We start from the raw sequence: 23815 nt of genomic DNA, 5'->3' as shown, positions 1-23815 counted from the left end.
TTATGTGTCAAGTTGTTTTCAAGACAAAGATGATTTGCAAAGAAGTGTTCTTATCTGTCCTTTGGTCTCACTTGAGGTCACATCGCCTCTGCAGCTCCCACTCCCTCTCACATTTGTTTCTTTTATCTGTGGCGTGCAAAACTACCGAATATAACAGTGGTATTGGGGATTTTCTCTCACCATATTGAGGGCCTGGTAAGCCCCCACAGCATGGATCCAGGCTAAAACTGGGGCCTTGTTGTCTGATGCTCCTCTTCCATACAGGTTACCTACAGGTACAAGAATCATTATGTGAGTAAGGGTTCTCAGTAGGCCACGGTTTATGTTACACTGGAGATTATCGCAGAAAATTGAAGATCGCAAATACGCTGGTCCTGCGCCATTATGACTCTCCCAGAGAACTTGATATAGAGAGGAAAGAGAAGAGTACAGACAGAAGCGCCGGTACTGCGTAGCGGTGAGTACCGGTCCACTGAGCATAACATTTTTATTGATCTTATTTGTTATTATCTAAGTTTTACTTCATCATATCTCATTATTTTAATAAAACTGCTCCATTTGGAGTCAAAATTATGCAATTTAGTTGTTTTTATTGATTTTATACTGTGCACAATGGTAGAATGTGATGATGCACAGGGTAAATGTCATGGTTAAAGGCTCCATTGTGTGCACATAGCCTCCTGTAGTGGATATCAGTAGTATTTTATGCCAGATTCCCTTTCAAGAGGTAGAAAACCCATTTGGCACACTATGGGTATCCAAGTGGCCAAATGGAGAGTCCGCCTGGTCCTATCCTTACTAAAACCTTTGTAGAATAAATGTGCTTTGTGTTATTTATATCTCTTTTGGCACAGTTGTAAGGAGTTGCTGAATGGATTATGGTGTTATTCACTGTCTAATCTAGAAAACATTTTAGGCTTTGGCTCATCACAATTTACTCAGACATAGTAACAGTCACAATGTGAACTGACACTGGAGATGAATTCTCTGAGGTCTTACCTACCCATAGAGACCAAGATCATGCATATAGACCTGGTAGTTGTGGAGCTATTCTTGATTTATTTTGGGTATGTCTGTCTAGGCGAACCACATCTTCCAGCACCCTATGGGCTTAAGAGATTAAAAGCTGTTACCATTGATGTCAGTCAGGTTGTAGGGATCCGTTGCCCAGCCGTCCTCTAGCTTCGCTGGCTGGACGTCCACATGACCGTAGACACACACAGTGGATTTGGTTGGGTCGCTGCCAAACTGAGCTGTAACCACTTTAGGCAACGCTAACGTCTGCCCGTCAGGAAGCTGCAGACATTTAAAGGAGAGTTAACATCAGCATGAACTGCTGTAGCGTCCCTCAATCATTTGGATTTTCTCAAGTGCTTCGCTTTTGCATGTGCAACAGTAAAGTCTACCACCTGACCAGTACCTGTGTGTATATTTCTCAAATATCAAAGGCGTCTTACAGGAAGGCAGAGGTACAGAGAAGTGGTGCTGCTCTGTTTTTCCAAAATAAATATTTCAGTATAGTTTGATGTCAGGGGGTCAAAAGCTGTTGTTTTTACCATTCACTAAGACAATATACTGCAATAACAATGCATGCTATGTCGGTCCTTATTACTGGTGAGAAGCCGAGGATGTTGACCTCTAGTTTGACCTCAAACACAATATATGTTTAATGAGTTTGGGAAGCAGCTTTCATGTGTCTCAGTCAGTAATGAGGAGGTAGATTTAGTCCTGACCGCTCCACTGCCTTTTTGAAGTTGTAGCAGCTTGTTTGCCACTGTCACCCTCCCTGATGAGCCAACCTGTCTGTTTGAAATGCAGAATATTTACTAAACCAATTAGAGTGACGACTATATGCAAAGCTCTAATATTTCAGAAATGCAGCATTTATGAAAGGCACAGAAACGGCTCGGTCACTGACTTCCTGCATTCCGATGTCCACCAGCTCCACAGTCCCTCCCATCAGCCTCAGCTTCTGAGCCACTATCTCCATCATGCGGTGCAGGTCCGGTCTCCTCAATACATTGCTGGAGTCGCTTTCGATCGCAACCCAGTCCCGCAGAACCTAAAGCACACACATACAGTCACAACATTCAAAAAATCAGCATTGAACTTAACCCTTCTGCCATCTTGTAAAATATGCTACAGCATTGCTGCACACTAGTGTCCAATGACTAAAATATGCTCTTGATTTTATTATTATTATTCATTTTAAATCAAGGAATCTGAGGTCAAGCAAGGCTATACAGTATATGCCCTTTTGTCGCTTGTAATGCTGCCCTCTTGTGGCTAATGTCGGGCACACACTACATGAGAATCAAGCCAACTTTGGGCCTGATTCCCCCCTCTTGACAATGGTCAGCAAAGCCTGATTGTTTGATGGTTCTAAAGAGTATCTTTCCAGATATTCCTGAGGTGTGAGGTATGTTAAGAGTGCTTTTTTACATCCCCCGATCGGCTCGGAAGTCCATCCTGGCAAAACATAAACTTGTTCAATATCTACGATGGGATATACTGTTGTGTCCCCGAGGACAGCCGGTGAAGCTGTCACGTGGGAAAGAACAATAGCCAATTTTGAACCAAGCTGACTGAAGAAGGAAGTACAACCACGGCAAATGCATGAGCTAATGCAAAACGTGAAGCATAAAGTAGTAGTAAGATGGAGCTCAGAAAAGGAGGACCAACTTGTTGATTTGTGGCAACAACACAAGTATTTATTTAACGTGTCTCAATGACTATTGCTAAAAGAAGAAGAATTATAATGTACCTCCACATATTCCTCCTGATGGATGTCAATGTATTGCGCAAGCTCCGAATACTGGAAGGCATGGACAGTAGAAATGACCAGCAGTATGGAGGGCAGAACTGGAAGATTCATCTGTTGGGAGAGTCAGAAACTGAATTATTGATACTGGTGATGGCTGTATAAAAGGTCATCACTGCATCGGAGTTTATCTAACTACACAGAATACTCCCCGGTAGGCTATTATTATTACTATAGTAGTATTAAATACTTTAAAAAACACAACTTCCCAGAATACCAAGGTGACGTCTTCAAATATCTTTTTTTGTCTAAAACCCAAAGATATTCAGTTTACAGACATAGAAATGCAGCAATTCCTGTATCCTGTTTTTGTTTAAAAATGTCAGATTTAAGGAGTCTTAGTCAAATATTTTCAAAGTAAAAGTCACTGGAAGGCTTTTTGTCTTACCTTGTCCCTGCTGGATGTGTGTGTGATAGTCTCCTACGGCAGGCCGACTGTGGCCCCTGTTGTTGCCTGGACATTTATATCCCCTCCCTTCTTATCACATTCCCTCTGGGCCTCCGGGGTCACACAGTCAAACATTTCCTGGCACAGTGCCAAGACTGCTGACAAATTAATGTTTTTTCGCTGACAGGCACCAGAATTACACTCAATCTATTGATCCCGCTCCAAGAATGCACACTGGGGTTCAGCAGGAACAAAAGCAGCGTAGTGACATGAACAAATTCCTGTTTTTTGTGTTTTGGAATCTCCAAGCGAACCCCCAGTGACACAACAGTACAGCGGCTTTTCTTGCTCCATATTAGGCCGGCGTCCCGTGGTGCTGTACTTAACATTGAGCTACTTGTAAGCATTCCTAGCTGACATGCAGCTACATTAGATTATTACCCTAAATCAGGTTTGTCTGAAACTATTTAATCCCATCACCTCTTGATGCTCATTGGGTAAATTGTCCTTGGTAAAACTTCCTGCCTCTTTCCGTGTGTCCCAGTGTGAGACTGGACTAGAGCCTGGGGATTTGTCACACTAATGTGAAAATAGGGCTGTCAAAGTTAACGCGTTAACGCAAATTTGTTTTAACGCCACTAATTTCTTTAATGCATTAACGCAATCGATCTTTTGGAGGTTGTAGCTGGCTCCTTTTTAAAGCTAGAGTGAAGATCCTGGTATCATTAAAAAACCTAAGGAATCCATTGGTACAAAATGTTGCTTTTGAAAGGCTAAATGGCAATAAATATGGATTGAAGCAGAATATTTCGTTAGATAAAACATGTTTACATCTATCTTTTTTCAACACATTTTGACTTTCGGTCCGAGCGCCGCATCACTTGCTATGTGGGTGTGAGAGAGAGAGTTATTATTCATAATAATTTAAATGTCAACGTTATGAATTAAGCTTCAAAGCTTCGAACTATTCAGTAGAGCTATTCAGTATACCCCTACAAATGTGTTAGGGCTGTCCGCAAAATCGTTTTAACGCCACTAATTTCTTTAACGCATTAACACAATCGACCTTTTGGAGGTTGTAGCAGGCTCAGTTTTAAAGTTAGAGTGAAGATACTGGTGAAACTAGAAAAAAAATCATTGGTACCAACCATGTCATACTAGCTTGTCAGAAGGAGGTTAGGAAAATGGGTTCTATGGGTACCCACGAGTCTCCCCTTTACAGACAGCTGTTGTTGCCTGTTGGGCTGCAGTTTGCCATGTTATGATTTGAGCATATTTTTTATGCTGAATGCAGTACCTGTGAGGGTTTCTGGACAATATTTGTCATTGTTTGGTGTTGTTAATTGATTTCCAATAATAAATATATGTATACATTTGTAAAAAGCAGCACATTTGCCCACTCCCATGTTGATAAGAGTATTAAATACTTGACAAATCTTCCTTTAATGTACGTTTTGAACACAAAATTGTGCGATTCATTTTCGATTAATCATTAAATATTTCAATCGATTGACAGCCCCGGTGAAAATAAAACTTACAGGGGGAAAGAAATGAGGTTAAACTGACGCGCTTCAACCGTTTCAAAAGGAATAGTAAAACTGTCCGGTGCTCACAGAATAGGGCGATCTTGTAACGGGAGAGACTTCAGAGACCAGGTCCAAAGCACAGTGGATCACACGGATTTAAGGCAATCAACTTTATTATAACATTTCGACGTCAACTACGTCTTCATCAGAGTCAAACCAATCTGAGACTCACATTCTCTTAAATAACCCCTTTTACATGCAGCTTATTGTTCCCTCCCCATTTTTCCAGCCTGAATCAGTTCCCAACGAGGGGAGGTTATTTAAAGATTGTGAGTCTGTGACTATAGAGGATTTGAGGGATCATATGTGAATGTTAAAATCACCTACAATAATGATCTTGTCACATTAGTAAGCAGATTTGAGAAATCAATCAAAAGATTTGAAGAAGATTTAGGGTGTCGGTAGATAACCATACAACACACTGAGATGTCACACTCAATTTTAAAAGTTAATGATTCAAATCTATGAAAAGATCCAGCAGTGGGACACAGTGGAGATGGTTCTTATAATGGACCACTGCAATGCCCCCATTGCATTCAGGAAGTTAAAGTTAAGCAGGAAAAGCTCCACCAGGGGGCAGCAATCTCCTGATTTGAGCCGAGTCTCAGTAAGACACATAGGATATCTAAATTGTGGGAGGTAACAAAGCCATTAAGAAGATGTGTTTGTTGAAAAGTGCAAAGACAACTGGAGAAACAGACTTACAAGAGACAGTGATCGAGTTCTTAAACCTGGCAGCAGAACGACTGTGAATAAAGCATTTATTTTGTCTGTTCTTATTTATCACAGAGTTTTTATGGAAAATGAGGTAACATTAAAAGATGGCTGGTGAACTAGGCTCGGTGGGGATATGACAGTGATTGCTCAAATTGAAATAACTGTAGATAAGCATTTACAAGAAGAAGAGAGACAGGACTTACAGGACATCAGGTTACATACTGTAACTGCAGAAGTTGTTAAGTAATTTGCATAATCGAATGATGAAAAAAAGTCATAATACAAAAAAGTATGGTATTTGGGTCCGTATTAGTCTATATTAATCTAAACTGTAGTTTCTAGCTAACTCTGTCAAGTCAAGTCAAACTTTATTTATATAGCACGTTTAAAAACAACCGCAGTTGACCAAAGCGCTGAACATGTACATAATAAATCCACTGTACATTCACTAGATATTCTCAGAGCTAGGAAGTCTTCTGCAGTGTGTAGTGTGCGCGCATGCACGTGAGGTGGAGCGAGCTGAGTGAAGGCAGGCAGGCAGAGGCGCAGAGATTTCAGCCACACGCGAGCGCGCATGGGACACCGACCCGGGTGATTTATACGTGTAAGAAGTTACAAACAGTCCCGTTAACAGTCCCTGATTGTTTTTTTATTTTTATTAATTTATTTTATTCATCTTTTCCTTTCCTTACATTTTATCTGTTGTATAATTTATTTAATTTTTATATTATTTTTATACTGGAAAATAAACTGGCAAAGAAAAGTTCGGAAACTTGTCATTGGTCGATTATTTCTCTGTTGTCACAATGCTAATTTGCATTGTATTTTACATCGTTGGAAAGCCTGTTTATTTACCTTCACAATGATGTCCAACTTGTAAGGATCATGCCAAGAGTCCAGACCTCAACCCAATTCAACACTTGTGGGATCAGCTTGGGCGTGCTGTACGTGTTAGAGTGACCAAAACAACCACGCTGGCTGACCTGCAACGAATCCTGGTTGAGGAATGGAACGCCATCCCACAGCAACGTGTGACCAGGTTGGTGACCAGCATGAGGAGGAGGTGCCAGGCTGTTGTGGCTGCATATGGATCTTCCACCGCTACTGAGGCTCCTGACGGTGTATTAAATGAATAAAGTGTAAAATAGCCAATATGTGTTGTTTGTTCCTTGTTACTGATAGAGTTCAATCATCCAATCCACCAAACAACTCAAAACAAGAGTCAACACCAACAGGAGAATACACTGTTTACCATTGACGGAGCATTTTGGCAAATTTTTCTTGGGCGCTACCCACATAATCAGCTGTGCTGCTCATCCCACAAATGCATGATCCTTACAAGTTGGACATCATTGCGAAGGTAAATAAACAGGCTTTCCAACCATGTAAAATACAATGACCATTAGCATTGTAACAACAGAGCAATAATCCACCAAACACAAGTTTCCGAAAAAAAAATTCCCAGTTTACATATATTCAGAATGTTTTGTTTTGAATAATCTGAACGTGTTTTATTTAACCACTGTGAGTTGAATTTGTTTAGTTTAGTTGCGTCCATCCTCGGCTCCTGATTGGCTCTGTTGGGTGTGTGGGCGGGACCTCGGTACTGCGGCTGCGCAGACTCTGGCTCCAAATGACAACAACAGCTCAAGATGGCAGCTCCTGATGCCGGGATATTCTGGCTTCACCAGAGTCGGTTCAGAGCAGCTTTGGCTTTACTCTTGCACAGTGGGAGGAAGTGATAGAAACCGATGCACGGTTTCGAAAGTGAAGAAAGGAAAGCGAAACATAACCTCCCTCTATCTTCCTGTAAACACTGAGTTCACTGCATTAACCGTGAGTAGATGTTCAACGTGTTTACACAAACACATGACAGACACAATGCATGTTAAAGTAACGTTACTGGATGTGACTAGCTATCAGTGTGCACTGTGTGACATTATGACGTGATGAGCTGTGGTGACACCGTTAGTCCATACATATGTGTTTGATAACACTGTTACGTGTCATACGCCAGACTCCATTCAAAAAACAGCTGATTTACCATAGCTCTGATCATGGCAACGTTTCACTCCATGTAAACATTTATTTACCTCATAATACAAACCTGTCTTGATTTCGGCATATATACAGAGCACCAAACAATACGCATTTGAAAAAAGTTAATCTTTTACAAGATAGATTCAAGATTCCTTTATTTGTCATTGTTATGCTCCACATAAAAACAAAATTGTGTTTCTTACATCCACCACTCAGAAATTCAGTGCAAAACAATTGGTGAAAACTATAAAGTAATTAACTAATAATTAAGAGCACTAATAAATAAGCTAAAAGTACATTAAAAAGAGAATAGAATAAATAGGTACAATTTAAAAAATAAAATATTATTAAAGGTACAAAGTGTACTTGGAGATTTAATTCAGCAGAGACACGTTAAACTGTGTATTTCACTTAAAAATACTGCCTAACGTTTATGTAACAAAATGCATCAGTAAATATTAGAGTTAGAGATGGAGTTCACGGGTGATTGACAGCTGCTCAGAGACTGCAAGGCTCCAGCTCGGCTCTGATTGGTTGTTTTCCTCCGGTCTGTGAAATCTTGCAGATGCCATTAGGAGCACCAGAGGACACAGAGGAACATGATTTTTTTTCAGATTACTTGTCTCATGCACTACTGTCAGGATATAGTGACCTTTTTTTAATCATATTTGCTACATTTCTACCCGCTGCAGCTTTAATAAAGTGCACTGCACAATAAACCTAATTCATGAATTTATTAGCAAATTGTAATAATGCAGAGACTAATGCCAACTTTCAGTACCTGACACTTTTCCATACTCGACACAATTCTGTTGGTAGTCTGAGGTGTGATAACAAGCCATTACTTAGGAAAGTGAAACTTGTGTGTGTAGGCTGCAGCCATGCTGACCTGTGAAATCTGTGGTGAGGAGATCATGTTGGAGGAAGACATGAAGACGCATCTCCTCCTCAGCCACCTGGAAAATGACATGGACTGCCCACTCTGTTCCCTGTCTGGAGTGTCCTACGATGAACTCCGCTTCCACATCGGCTCTGCACATCCAGAGAAGCAGCTCGGGGCGCAGTATCCGGCCCGCGTCGCGTCCGCTTCAGGCTGCTCTGCTGGAACAAACACTGGTGCAACAGAGAGCAAAAAGCTCCAAACACCTCAGTCCTGCTCAGCCGGGGACCGCTGTGACACTCCCACGGGAGCCTCTAGTGTCACCAGAGACTCAGTACGACCTCAACAGAAAAGTACACCAGAAAGTGGGGGCTCATCAACTGGGGAGACTGCACCCATCACTTCGACAACACGGAGCGCTGAAACAACACAGGAGTCCGTCAGGCGCTGTAAAGAGGACAATGATGGAATAAAATCTGAGCACAGCAAAGCCAAACAGAAGCGTCTGTCTTCACCAAGAAAAGGTGATTTTCAAACTTTATTTCAAACTTTAAAGTCCACGTTGACTTGACTGGTCTTGTGTTTGTTACAGAGGAGCTGTTCTCCTGCCCGATGTGTGCACTGGTCTGCAGCAGCTGTTTCATCCTGCAGGAGCATGTTGAGTTGCATCTGCAGACACAGCGCTCAGATGAAGGTAACTTTTCTGGCTCTTAGATTTGCATCTTTGCTGCTATGTACAGAACATACTGTTCAGTCACTTATTGTTATCAGCACACAATTAATCTGTAGGATCAAGTTAAACTTCTACAAGGGGCACAAATACTAACCCAGTCAGCAGAGATTAGAGGAGACAGAAGAGTTCATTGTTTGTTAAAATGAAGACACCCTAAGCCACATAATTGTACATAATGTACCTTCATGCATGACTTATTGTTTGTTCAGGGTCAGCACTGGAGGCGTGTTCACCTGCCACGACATCACCATCAGCCAGCTGTCTCTCAGGTGTGTCTCCTCAGACAGAACTTTGTTTTCAGCTCACACGGCACAGGATATGGAAAGTATGTAGAACAACAAAATGATCTTGCGATTGTGCCAGAAAACACAGCATAACAACTATTGGATGGATTTCAATGACCTTTTGCACAGACATTCACGGTCCCCAGAGGATGAATCCTACTGACTTTGGTGATGCCCTGACATTTCCTGTAGCACCACCATGAGGTTCACGTTTGTGGTTTTTAGTGAAATGTCTCAACAACTATTCGATTTGCGCTGTGCTCAAAGTTCAAATTATTTCAACTCTGACCTCGGTTGCTGCTGAACTTTCAAAGCGCAACCAATGAGAGAAGCTACAACTGTTGTTGCTGCCTAGAAACAGTGAATGGCATTCCTTGCGCACTGTTTGATGGCATATTATACCTGCACCATGCTTTGCCTCTGCAAGGCTCTGCGCCCTACCTCGCGGTGAGTGAAGAGAAAATGTGTTATCATGTGAAGGCCGCTTTAGTGGCACAAACAAACAGCAGGTAGTACTATCAATTACTGATATCCACGCTGACAGTGAGTGTAAGTGTGCAGAGCTATTGTGAGTTCAACAAGGCACTTACTTTTACTTTTATTTCAGTCACATTTCTCTCTCAGACAATCGCACACATTTTTCACACTTTGCATGCGTCTTTGCCTAGCCAGACGAAGTATGAATTAGAAAGAAAAGAAAGTGATTGATATGTGTAGCTTCAGTTAGGCTTGTCTATTTGTGTCTTGTAAGGTGTTTTTTAACACAAATGTTTCATGGGGGTTTTCCAGTGGAATTTTCCTGTTAGTGAGTAAATACTGTAGGTTAACATCATTTTATTTGACTACTAATGACTGGACCAGAGAGAAGACCATTAGCCTATCTGTCTCAGTTGTCAACCCATCATATGAAATAAGTGTGCAATAACTGGGCTTACATGAAGTTTCCAATCTGTTTTGTAGGAGAGAAGAGATTTGAGTGCCCGATATGCTCTGTCGTCTGCAGTGACAGCTTCTCTCTGCAGGAACATGTGGAACTGCATTTAGACCACGGAGCAGCTGTGAACTCTGCAGGTGGGCATATATTTATACCTCCCTGCTACAGGAGTCACTTCTCCATAGCACTTTAAATAAATGTGAAAAGATGTAAAAAAACATCTGTCTGATCTGATGCACACTCAGCTCGGTTGGTTAACGTGTGTTTGTGCAGGGAGCCCTGGCTCCGACCTGAAGCTGGCCAGACAGCTTCAGCAGGAGGAGGAGCAGAGGAGGAGGCAGGAGGAGGTCCAGCAGGAGAGAGAGGAGTTCAAGAAGCTGCAGGTCTGGATTCTACACTAGAGCACACTTACTGTACTGTACAGAACATAACTGTGTTTAGACAGTAGGTTCGTTCAAGATGAGCCAGGCCTGCGCGGAATCGATCACCAGTGAATCGGCGAACAATGCATGCCGGTTAGATTTGTGTCCGACTTGATCCCGACTTGCTCTGACGTCATGCACACGTGGGCAACGATAACCTCACGAGATTGATGCAGCCGCAGTTTTTAGAGCCAGGCGCCGCAGTTGCTCTCCACCGACTGCAAGAACCCACGTGTAGTAGAAAGTCCAAACTTTCTGTGTAATTGTAATATTTAACACTAGATTGTAGGCTGTTAGTCTCATGTTTTGCAATGAAGGTTTCATCTGTTAACAAACACATCTCGTGTGGTTGATATTAATAATAATAATGAAAGTTTTTTATAAGCACTTATCAAAACGAGTGCTCAATACAAAGTGCTTTACAAGGCGGACATAAAAATAATAAAGGACAGAATCCAACACCAGATATAGGCACATTTCCACATATATTTACAAACACATAACTGGGGAAAAAAAGTTTGGAAATCTGTGTTTGGTGGATTATTTCTCTGTTGTTACGATGCTAATTGGCATTGTATTTTACATCGTTGGAAAGCCTGTTTATTTTCCTTCACAATGATGTCCAACTTGTAAGGATCATGCATTTGTGGGATGAGCAGCACAGCTCAACGTGGTCTGCAAACTACAAGTGGCCTACAGTTCAGATGTAACAAGATGTCACTTTTCCTGTGACTTCCTGTAAATTATTTGAAGGATGCTGGAAACTGTCCGACTTGACGGCAGCTTTTTGTCACCACCCCCTGCTGCTGCCGCCTGATCTCGTCTACTTTCCATGCGAGGCGCAGTTCATCTCCAACGAGCTTAGTGAAGCATGTTTGTTGGATTTCCAGGATTAGCATTAATTTCAAACTTTGGGGTGCCATGTACGTATACTATGTAAGGACTACAATTCCCTCCTTTACCGTTTACCCAGTATGAGTCACTATCCTCTTAATCATTGTTTTATTTCAGTGTGCTGGAGTAAAGAACCAAAACGACAGAAAATGTGTCACTGTCCAAATACTCCCAGCGGACATCCAACCTAGTAGTAAAAAATAAAAATAACTTCAGCAAACACACAGCGACAGCAAAAAGTGACTGGCGTTGCAGCTCAGCCTTCTTCTAAACTGTAAAATGACAATTTCCACATATTTTCACAAGTTCAAACTGCAGCAAAGTGTGTGTGCGTATATATTAGGGCTGTCAATCGATTAAAATATGTAATCGCGTTTCATCGTATAATTGTCCATAGCTAATCGCAAATTAATCACACATTTTGTATCTGTTCAAAAAGTACCTTAAAGGGAGATTTGTCAAGTATTTAATACTCTTTAACATGGGAATGGACAAATATGCTACTTTATGCAAATGTATGTATATATTTATTATTGGATATCAGGCAGGATAGATGACCAAGTGTGTATGTACCCCCATTTGTGAACTCAGTGCTCGCACTTGTTGTCCGGTCACACAGCGTTCACTATGTAAGTCTTTGTTTACCCAGTATGGCTGTGTGTCACTGTCCTCTTACTCAGTGTTTTATTTCTTGTGTGCTGGAGTAAAGAGCCAACAGAAAATGTGTCACTGTCCAAATACTCCAAGAAGACATCCAGCCACATAAACAGTCACACACCGTCAGCGAAAAGTGACAGTTTCCACATATTTTCACAAATTCAAACGATTAATCGCACGATTTTCCATAGTTAATCGCAAACTAATCCAATTTTTTATCTGTTCAAAATGTACCTTAAAGGAAGATTTGTCAAGTATTTAATACTCTTATCAACATAGGAGTGGGCAAATATGCTGCTTTATGCAAATGTATATATTTATTATTGGAAATCAATGAACAACACAAAACAATGACAAATATTGTCCAGAAACCCTCACAGGTACTGCATTTAACATAAAAAATATGCTCAAATCATAACGTGGCAAACTGCAGCCCAACAGGCAACAACAGCTGTCAGTGTGTCAGTGTGCTGACTTGACTGACTTGCCCCAACTGCATATGATTATCATAAAGTGGGCATGTCTGTAAAGGGGAGACTTGTGGGTACCCATAGAACCCATTTACATTCACATATCTTGAGGTCAGAGGTCAAGAGACCCCTTTGAAAATTATGATTTTTCCCCGCCAAAATGTAGTGCTAGTTTGGAGCGTTATTTAGCCTCCTTTGTGACAAGCTAGTATGACATGGTTGGTACCAATGGATTCATCAAGTTTTTCTAGTTTCATATGATGCCAGTATTTTCTCTCTAAAAACTGAGCCCGCTACAACCTCCAAAAGATCAATTGCATTAATGCGTTAAAGAAATTAGCTGCGTTGAAATTAATTTGTGTTAACGCGTTATTATCACGTTAACTTTGACAGCCCTAGTAAATATATATACTGTACATATATATTTGTGTGTCTGTCTGTCAACCTGACCTGTGTTATGTGGTATTTTGTTTGTGCAGAGGCAGTTTGGTCTGGACGGCAGTGGGGGCTACAGCAGACAGATGGAGAGGACCATGGAGAAAGCTGTGGCCAGAGGTCTGATGGCCCCTGCAGAGTTTCACTGTAAGAAGGCTGAGATGATGGAGTCTCTGGCCTCAGGGGTTGATGATGGCAGAACCAGAACTCAGGGTATGTTTGTGCATGTCCTGCAACCACAGCTCTGCAAAAGCAACACAGTGTTGGTTTAAAGGAATACACCAAAGTCTCTGTAGGTTTAGTCCACTCAGTCATCCGTTACAGTCATCCCTGTGTCCCCATCACTCACTTTGACTACACAACACTAACACAATGTTGAATGGAAGAAGGAGTTTACAATTTATTCATACTCTAACGGTACAATAATAACACATTCTATACGTAGGAGAGACGGACATTTATATTCCTGCTTCAGGAGTGAAGAAGACATAAAGCTGCAATTTGTCACAACTGTAAATCCAAAATCAGCCGTGGAGGAACAGCCTTAAAAGCTCTAGAGTTCCGTTAACGGAGGTTCCATTGAGTTACATTATGATTATCAGGCTCTAGTCAGTAGAACTGAGTATTGGCCGATGGTAAATTATAACGGTATCATGATGCGTTCAAATGTAATCTTGTAAAATGTAGTTTTTGGGGAGAAACTTGAATAAATCCAGTTGTTTGTAGGAGATGTTTTCACAGCAATATAAAATAGATAATACAGAGGGAATTATGACCTGTTTAACTTCCTAACACTAGCTCTAAGCAGTTTATAATACATCATTAAAACTACTAATTTTTGTTTTTATCAAAGCAAATATATCTAATTGAGATATATGTATATCTAATTGAAATAAAAACAAAACAATTAATTTCCTAATCATTTGAATTTTGTCTTTTTATGCATATATCCACTATAGATGACAATAACATAACATGACCTATAACATTTCGAATTTTGGGCAGTTGGAAAGTAGCACAACATGGAAGTGAAAGCAGTGTCCTGTTTAATGAAATGTGAAATTGCTAAACAAATATTTTGTACCTAATATCTATGAATAATCGTGATCTCAGTATTGATCAAAATAATCGTCATCATTTTGACCATAATCGTGCAGCCCTACTTCTGATATCAATGGCAAGACGTGACTGAGATGTTCAAAATGTGCTCAAGACATTTGATCGATGTCTAAGATGTGAGGCTTTTGCAATGCAGGTAATTGGACTGTAGTAAAAATGCACATGAAGCAGGGCTCTTAACTCTCAGGAATATTTACAGTAATAATTATAATCCGTGTCACTGCTTATGAAGGTTAATAAGCACTTCCCAAAAAGTAAAGGCTAAATCTGAATCATTCTGCTTAAAAAAAGCTAAACAAAATAAGTGAATAAACCATAAAAGGCAAGTTAGAAGCAATTAAATTCAACAATGAGCTTATAATGAGCTCCTAATTAGAATTTATCAATGCTGTGATTACTGGTTACTGAAAGTAATATGACCAATACCACAGCGGTTTGTGGCTTCTATTGTCATTAATCGGTATTAACCTTGACATATTTCCAGGGATCAGATTCCAGACTGTTATTAAAGCTTTTATTGCCTCGTGTGCATTGGTGTCAAATCATCAAATTATTAAATTGTTGACTTGGTTTTACTCGGGCTGTCAAAGTTAAGGCGATAACAACGCATTCATGCAAATTCATTTAACGCCACTAATTTCTTTAACACATCAACACAATTTTCGGAGGTGGTAGTGGGCTCAGTTTTAAAGCTAGAGTGAAGATACTGGCATCATGTGAAACTACAAAACCTAATGAATCCATTGGTACCAACCATGTCAGGAGGTTAAATAACGCTCCAAACTTGTGCTAAACTTTGGGGAGGAAAAACTGCCATGTCCATTTTCAAAGGGGTCCCTTCAAGATATGTGAATGAAAATGGGTTCTATGGGTACGCACGAGTCTCCCCTTTACAGACATGCCCACTTTATGATAATCACATGCAGTTTGGGGCAAGTCATAGTCAAGTCAGCACACTGACACACTGACAGCTGTTGTTGCCTGTTGAGCTGCAGTTTGCCATGTTATGATTTAAGCATATTTTCTATGCTAAATGCAGTACCTGTGAGGGTTTCTGGACAATATCTGTCATTGTTTTGTGTTGTTAATCGATTGAATAAATATATACATACATTTGCATAAAGCAGCATATTTGTCAACTCTCATGTTGATAAGAGTATTAAATACCTGATAATGCCCTTTAAGGTACATTTTGAACAGATACAAAATGTGTGATTAATTTGCGATTAACTATGGACAAACGTGTGATTAATCATGATTTAAATTTATTAATCGATTGACAGCCCTAGTGTTTGTCTTATCTGTTGTTTTCAACGCCTACATTTGTTCTATCTTATTTTTGGCTTGTCAGTCATCTGTGAAGCACTTTGAACTGCATTAACCTGTATGAAAGGTGCTAAATAAATGCAGTTTGATTGATGGATTGCCAGATCAGAGTTCCCTGGAAAAGGACTGGTCATCAATTAATCAGGACTGTCGAGTTCCTGTTCCTGCCCATATTTCAGATTCCCTGCATTTTTCAACTCCCTCTTTCTTTATCCTGAACCGGTTCTTCAGCATTCCTTCAACTTTCACAAAATGTTCTTTTAGTTAATCTCTGTCATTGTCTGGTTGTGGGGATAGGCTTCTGTAATACATGCCACACATGCATGTGTGTGGGTTAATTCACCTAATCACCTGTGCTTTATTCAGCTGCTTATACAAACTACTGTCGGCTGTACAAATCTAATGAGTGAGGCATGCAGAGGGAGAGCTGTAGGTCAGTGTGTGCACACTGTCAATATTGTATTGTCATGTAAAGGCAGTCACAGTCATGTACAGGCAGGAGAGATGATAGACAAGTGTGTATGAAGCCCCATTTGTGACCTCAGCACTCACACTTGTTATCCGGTCACAGTGTTCCCTATGTAAGTCTTTTTATGCCTCCGCGTTGGTGACGCCATGGCCAGAGTTATTCTTTTTCAGAGTTTTCCGTCCATCGTACGTACAGACGACCCATTCTCGTGAACTAGGGATATTAATAATTAACTGTTTAACCCTTAACCGACATTAAGAATTGGGCTCGCTGCTCGCTGCTCGGGCCTCGCCGTCAGCTGTCCGAGCTGGACCCGACACCCGTGCTGCTCTGGATCCTGGTGTGGGCAACAGACTGCTGTACGGGCAGCAGTTTGCAGACAGGCTTCTAGTGACACATTACAAACACGAGATTCATTCTCATCCTGAGGCTGCATGGTTGTTTTTAAGAAATCTTGTAAGCCATTGTTTTACTGCTTGTGTCCGACTCGTGATCCAAACATTTCCAATAACTCCAGAGCGTTGTAAAGTACAAAAGTCAAAACCTATTGCAAAATACTTACAAAATTCTTTTTATCTAACAAAATATAGTGCTTCAGTCCATATTTGTTGGCGTTTAGCCTTTCAAAAACAACATTTTCACTGCAGAAAACCAATCCAATTTGCAGAATCCACCATTCAAATAGCACTGGCTTTAAAGGGAACGGGAGATGACACTTTAATTCCTGTTATGCCCAAAACACACCTGATTCATTAAGATACTAAATACAACCCCTTTGACCCTTGCACCTTGCTTTGCGCCCAGATTATTCGCCGTTTAACTAGCAAAAGTGGAGTTGGACACGCCCTAAATGCACTTGCGCCATGCACGTTAGACCATGCGCTATAAACTATTTAAATAGAGTCCGTCAAGTTTGGATGAAGGACAACAAAGCTTTGGTTGATTACACCGATAATATTAAATGGGCTAGACATGTATAACCACTGGTTTTGTACTTTAGGTAATCTTGAGAACTTCGCAATAACTAAATCTGACATTTTTATGAACTTTAAAAAACAGCTTTAACTGTAATGTATACTGCCTGGCACAGATGAACCTGAACCAGTGTTCATTCCGGCAGGGATTTAAATTTTATACTTAGTTGTTCACATTTATTTTTAGTCCGTTTTTAGTCATCATATAAATAAGTCATCCAAAATGAGTTATCTCAAAGACAGCTATCATATTGTCACTCAGTGGGTTCTCACCACTCCACAGTCAGCATGTCTTCTCTGTCTGCACAATACACACAATTCTTCTCTCCATTGTGAAAGTACTGTACTGAAGCACATTGTATTGCCAGCTAATTATGACTTCTGTATCTTGTAATCATGGCCTAGCCTCATAATTATGAGATAAGGATCAGATAACATATTCAAATCAAAGACTGCCTACCCCCTGAGACCTGCGGTCCTGACCGACTTTACTGTCTTTCAGAGGCTGTAGCAGGTTCAGTTTCAGAGCTATAGTGTAGGTACCTAAGTAAGTATATGAAACTAGAAAACCTAAGGAATCCATTGCTACCAACCATGTAATGTTAGCTTGTTGGGAAGGAGGCTAAATAACGCCCCAAAGTTGAGCAACATTTTGGCGAGGGAAAACTGTCATGGCCATTTTCAAAGGGGTCCCTTAAATAAAATGGGTTCTATGGGTACCCACGAGTTTCCCCTTTACAGACCCGCCCACCACATGATAATCACATGCAGTTTTTTTCATGCAGTATAAATGTGTTATTTTCTCCTATTCTAAAATGGTGTATTTGAATATTTCTGCATACTGGGGTCCCTAAACAGTCTTGAATTACATAAATTGGGTATCACTGTAAAGCTGAGACTCTTGTGGATCCAATGAGCCCAACTGTATTCATGTGTGATGATGTTAGTCCCCATAGTAACCAAAAAAAAAAAAAATGGTCTCACTACAATGGTGAGACCATTTTTTTTTTTTTTTTATTTGACCTCACTGTATAAAATGACCTGTGGTGACCTCTAGGATAATCACAGCCTCATGAAACTTTACATCCAAAAACTAGAGACCTAGAGCATTCAGAGGATGGATGGCTTTCCTGGCTAGATTGACAATAAGGGGGTTTCTGAGCAGTTTACACAACAGAAGTGCTCGCCATCCAATCACTGAAAAATGCAATTCTTACAGAAGGGTTACGCACAGCATGGCTTTTTCTGTGGTGTTCCTCAAGGTCTTGGTGTCTTAATGTGGTATTTTGAAGGGATTATTGATCATTTCTATCAATTTTTGAGTGGTGAAAAATGGTTAAATTTAGCACCAAATCTGTGTAACAAATAGTATCAACCCAAAAATTGCTGCAACAACTTATGAGACATAAGTGAGCATGATAATGACCATCATATACTTCTAACATAATGTTCTAAGCCCTTATACAATCTTCAGGTTCCCAGCTTTCAGATGATGTACACCACTTCTATGTGACATCTACTGTGTCCCCCTAAAGACCGCCTGTACCCCCCTAAAAAAGACAAAGACGGGTCTATTGTGGGTCTCAGAAGGTTAATTCGAAAATGATTTATTGATACTTAAAGATTCAGCTGTCGGCACCTTTGCTGTATATCAGTCAGTGAGATGTGATAGCTTGCGGTTTAGCTGTGTGTGAGTAACACTGCTGAACTGCTTCAGGAATGTACTGAGCTGAACTTGTTTAACTCTGTTCTCCTCTCTGCCTAGGTGTGGTCAGAGCATTATCTGAGTATTACCAGACTGAATGCAGAGACTGCGTCCATGTGTGGCTGAGCGCTGACACCGACCACTACTGCTCCTCATCGGGGGATAAAGGCTGGGGCTGTGGATACAGAAACCTCCAGATGCTCCTCTCCTCTCTGCACACAATAGATGCATACGCTCCCTTAATACAAGGTGCAAAATCACACTGCATTATATCTGACCTGAAATTAGCTCTTTCTATCTTTGTTTTATAAGTCTGACGTGATTTTGTGAATGTTCCCTGTGGAGAGAAATACTGATGTCCAGCACAAACAAATTGACATGACTGAATTAGTGCTGTGGAATTGGACATTATAGTGAATTTATCAAGACGACAGGTAAACATGGAGGAGGTGTTGAGTTTGCATTAACAGCAGTTTAAAACAGTAGCAGGTCAGTAAACAGGTAGACTTCTTATAAGCTTGTTTCAAATAAATGGCTGTGCAGTTGAGGTAAATATCTGGGAATTGATGGTAGTTCAACCACAATATTTCAATATATATGATAAGCTATATAATATTTAAAACTAACATTCAAGATCATTGTGCAAGGAGCAGTATATTGAGTTTTTACCCACTGTTACCCAAGCATATCGTGTACACGACTTCCCATGTTGTAAACACGAGTTTCATTTGAAGGCACCTATAAATTTCGGCACCATAGTTGCATCCAAAAGAGCCAGAATCCAAAAGTGAATTTATTTAAGCTGCAGATTTTTCATCAGTTTTTAGTATAATTTTCTGCTGTTTATGATTTTTTTGCTCTCAAGGAATGGATGATGATTTAAACACAAACTGTCTTTATGTTTTATTTTTTGGTATGTGGGCGTGGTATAAGCATTCATTAAGCTCGGGCGTGTCATCAACCATACTGTTTATTCAAAGCACATCATGTCTTGTCCTTGTTCTGTTTTCTTGTCTGGTGACACTATTGTTGTAGGGATTAGTATCTCTCCTCCTGTAGCATTTTTGACAGTTGGTACAAAACCACAGCTATGACTGTCACTCTCTGCGTAATCTCAGCGTAACATCACATCACCCGCAGCAGGTTTAGTTAGCCATGTATCAAAATAATAGAAATGCATAATAGACATACTAGATATTCACCACCAGAAAAGAATGGTACGTCAAGGTCCAAGAAAATGTCAAAATGTTCTCCCTTAAAACAGATCACAGGAGAAGAAAGTGAGCCACGACAGGCGATAACAAACTGAGAATGAGTAAAACAGAAACTCCTTTCTTTGTGTTTTCGGTGCCTCCAAATCCGTCAGTTCTTTCCATTTCCTTGACGCTCTCCTTCCCCTCCAGAGAAGGCAGCGCCGAGCATCCCTCGGGTGCAGAGTATGATTGAGGAGGCTTGGAAAGAAGGGCTAGATCCAAACGGTGCGTCCCACTTCAACCGGCGGCTGCGGGGAACACGAGCCTGGATCGGAGCCACAGAGATCTACGCCCTCCTCACCTCTCTGGGAATCAGGTACACTCTAATTGGTGTGTTAAAGCACACAACCTAAGGCTGCGTCATGTGACATGAAGAGTCGGTTATTAAGAATGATTTACATGAGTATACATCTGAAGGGTTGGATCATTTTCTAGTCTTTCTATATTTGTCCTGTATTTATTTATTTGTCACCCAGCATCCGACAATCAGAGTTGAGCAAAACACTAAGTAAGGCTTGTACTGTATGTTTTCAGTGCCCGCATCATCGACTTCCACCAGCCGACGGGCCCAGGTGACACCCACCCCCGGCTGTTTGAGTGGGTGAAGCAGTACTTCCAGTCCAGCAGAGGCAGCAGACTGCCCCCCAGAATCATCCACACCTCCCTGCCCCCGCTTTACCTGCAGCACCAAGGTACACCGCAACATCACCTGCCATATTTCTTCATCACACACTATGTGGCTGTACAGGATCGGTGAGGTCTTAATACACACACACGTACATGTTTCTTTAATTAGATGATGGTTTTGGACCGGAGTCGTTTATATATAAATCATGAATTACATTTGTGAAGCCTTCTCTGTGCATTCATTGATATTGAGAGCTTAGACTGTATAGAAGAAGTCTATACAGGAGGGATCCCCCCCCTTCCAGGATGAACGTACAATAGATGTTGTGTGTACAGAGCTTGAGCTTCACAAACAGCTCTTCAGAAACCTATGGGGGAGACGTCATGGAGACCGCATCCTTATTTCACACAATCTATGGTAAAGACAGAATAGCACAGGGGAAACAATACAGCCTTGTGGGCAGCCTGTGCTCACAGTGAGCACATGTGACATGCTTCCCCCTTTTCATGTGAGCAACTGAGTACACTATTGGCGCCTTCAAATGAAACTCGTGAGGTCTTGGTTACAACACGGGAAGTCTCGTACACCATACGCTTGGCGTTCAGGTGGTTAGTCATGAGAACACCGCTGCTAAGCAACGGCAATATTAACGTTACTGTCGGCGTCTACTGTAGAAGCCACAGAGGCTAACAATTTGCAAAAATGCAAAGGCATAATGATAATGGGAATATCAACATTTTCCTCAGACATAAAATTACAAAGAAAAACAATACACGACTAAAATTACAATGTATTAACTTATAATGTGCCAAAAAATTAACTTCCATAGCCTCCGCCATTTCTGACAACGTCACCAAACACATCACAACTTGATGCTTTCAGAAACTTTCCACTTACAAGGTCGTGAATACCACATGAGGGGGGCGTTCATATGGACTCTTCTTGTGATCACGGTAAACATGACCCCATTTGAAGGCACCCTATGAATGTCTTCCAGTAGAGACTGTATGAAAATGTGCGCTGTTGTCCCCATATTGCGTCCTCTCCCCCCTCTATGACGCCCGGCCTTTCACCCCACCTTCAAGTGCGGCTGTTCATAACAACTACAAACACTTTTGCCTTCTAACAAGGTGTGAAAACCCCGTGTCCTCCCGCAGGTCACAGCCGCTCTATAGTGGGCTTGGAGCAGAAGAAGAATGGGAGCCTGTGCCTTCTGCTTCTGGATCCCGGCTCCTCAGCATCAGACACCAGGAAGCTGCTGAGCAGGGACACCGTCTCACCAGCCGTCCGTCACGTCAGGAAGTTCCCCGGCAGCCTGAAGCACAAACAGTACCAGGTGGTGGCGGTGCAGGGGGTGCTGTCTGCTGAGGAGAAACAGGTGAGCTGTCGTGGAATAGTGGAACAGTGGTCCTGTTCAGACCTGGTATTAACGTTGAGTGATCGGATCACAAGTGGACAGCTCTAAGTACAGGTGCATTCAAAACGCATTGAGGACACACTGAGATCGGATCTTTCTGACCACATTCAGAGGTGGTCTGGGCCGCATATGGCCACATTCTTTTAGCAGTGTGTAGTCAATGTGTCCTGGGCCACATTAAGGACCGCCTACTGATACCCGCTCGCCATCATCCCCGGCTCTCTGAAGCTCTGTACTCCACTGTTGCCCGGCAAAGGCAGCGGTGCCGGTGGCGCGGAGGTCCCAGAGAACCGCCAGGTCAATAACCTTATATTTTGATGTTGATAAAATGTCCCCAAATTCACGAATATGTAGAATATTGCTACTGACATTCCTGTAATGTTACGTCACAACGTCTGCTGTATTAGCCGTGTGTTTACTACGTGTTTATTTGAGCGGGGAAGTGAGTACTGATCGCAAGTGGTCACTCATGTGGAGATGCATTCTAATGCCAGGTGTGAACAGACGTACTTAAAGCCGTCCACTTGTGTTCGGATCACTCAGGACGCATGTTAATACCAGGTCTGAACAGGATCAGTGTGTTTGTGTGGCTTGATCAGATTAGCTGCTGAGGTTTTTGAATGAAATGTGACTGAACCACATTCAATCTGTAGCGTTGGTCCTTCGCTGTGATTTCATCACAAGTCCTCAAGCAAACCTTGTCCGGAGGTCTTTGCAGTCCTTGAATTAGAAGTTTGAGGTGCAGACTATGAATAAGTGTCAAATAAAAAGCCCTTTATATGTATGTCAGCACACTTTGTTTTTGTTTTCACAGATTAGCATCTTGAACTCCAGGACATTATGTGCTGAAAGGATCCCATGAACAGGAACGCACAGCTTTATCTCTTCTATCTTGTTCTTTTTTTTACGGTGAATGTGTATTTAATTTTAAACTCCAGGTGCTTTTTAATGTTATCATTTGCTAATACATTTTAATAAAGTAATTCAACTTTTTTCATTGCTTTCTTAGTAAACTTTGTGCTACTCAATGTCATCCAGTTATTTACAGTTAGCAGCTAATGGTTAATGTGTTCGAGAGGAGCACAACAACCCTGGTTGTCTTTAAAAGAACCCTGCCCAACAAGGAACACGCAGAGTCCTCATCCATCTGGCTGTCAGAGAATCTCACTAAGTACAAGTGTAAGACCTCAAATATTTGATTGCATAAGTGATTCTCCCCCTTTCCCATGACACACCTAAATCATCACTCAGTAGCCATCTGTGTTTGCAGGAGTCACATGAGAAGTTGAATGGGGTCAATCTGTGTGTGTAACCAAGGCGTGATGAGGGATTTTAGACTAAATACAGCAGGGGGTCCAACAGCTGCTCAGGGTTTCCTGTAGTGTTTTATAGGCGGACCAGCCACCTCCACTAACATCATAAAAAAATGATTACAGCTTTATATAATAAAACATTAACCTTCAGGGGAAAGATGCAGAGGAGCTCTTCCACACACACTTCCTCCGATGAACAGTTTCCTGGGGGAGACCTTGACCTCAAATTTCTGGTAAAACTATCAAGAAGACAATTAAAGCTGCATTTAAAGGTACAGTGTGTAGGATTTGGCGGCATCTAGTGGTGCGGTTGCAGATTGCAACCAACTGAGTACCCCCTCCGCTCACTC

At 41.3% G+C, this 23815-nt stretch overlaps 2 protein-coding genes across 5 annotated transcripts in view; one reads left to right on the top strand and one right to left on the bottom strand.

Annotated features, from left to right (window-relative positions):
- The window catches only part of cndp1 (carnosine dipeptidase 1), a 149696-nt gene that overhangs the window by 6106 nt on the left and 119775 nt on the right, over positions 1-23815 (bottom strand). The window contains exons 1-6 of one of the 4 annotated variants that reach the window (XM_074654483.1): positions 3210-3297; positions 3032-3069; positions 2765-2876; positions 1919-2062; positions 1134-1296; positions 181-269 (exon numbers count right to left, since the gene is read on the bottom strand). In XM_074654483.1, coding sequence (XP_074510584.1) covers positions 181-269; positions 1134-1296; positions 1919-2062; positions 2765-2875 — 507 coding nt within the window. In that variant the 5' untranslated portion in view covers position 2876; positions 3032-3069; positions 3210-3297. Of the gene's footprint in view, positions 1-180; positions 270-1133; positions 1297-1918; positions 2063-2764; positions 2877-3031; positions 3070-3209; positions 3354-6367; positions 6526-23815 lie in introns of those variants that run through there. The other 3 variants (XM_074654484.1, XM_074654482.1, XM_074654481.1) reach the window with 3 other exon arrangements.
- zufsp (zinc finger containing ubiquitin peptidase 1) lies at positions 7093-23145 on the top strand. The gene is made up of 12 exons (XM_074654474.1): positions 7093-7348; positions 8425-8956; positions 9025-9126; positions 9375-9434; positions 10410-10520; positions 10657-10766; positions 13306-13474; positions 18915-19103; positions 20258-20423; positions 20642-20799; positions 21893-22113; positions 22967-23145. Exons 1-12 carry the CDS (start codon positions 7178-7180, stop codon positions 23012-23014), a joined length of 2037 nt encoding a protein of 678 aa, XP_074510575.1. The 5' UTR covers positions 7093-7177; the 3' UTR covers positions 23015-23145.

This window comes from Sebastes fasciatus, chromosome 12, assembly GCF_043250625.1.
Source record: "Sebastes fasciatus isolate fSebFas1 chromosome 12, fSebFas1.pri, whole genome shotgun sequence".
NCBI classification, from domain to species: Eukaryota; Metazoa; Chordata; class Actinopteri; order Perciformes; family Sebastidae; genus Sebastes; species Sebastes fasciatus.
This window is presented reverse-complemented; position numbering and strand designations above follow the sequence as displayed.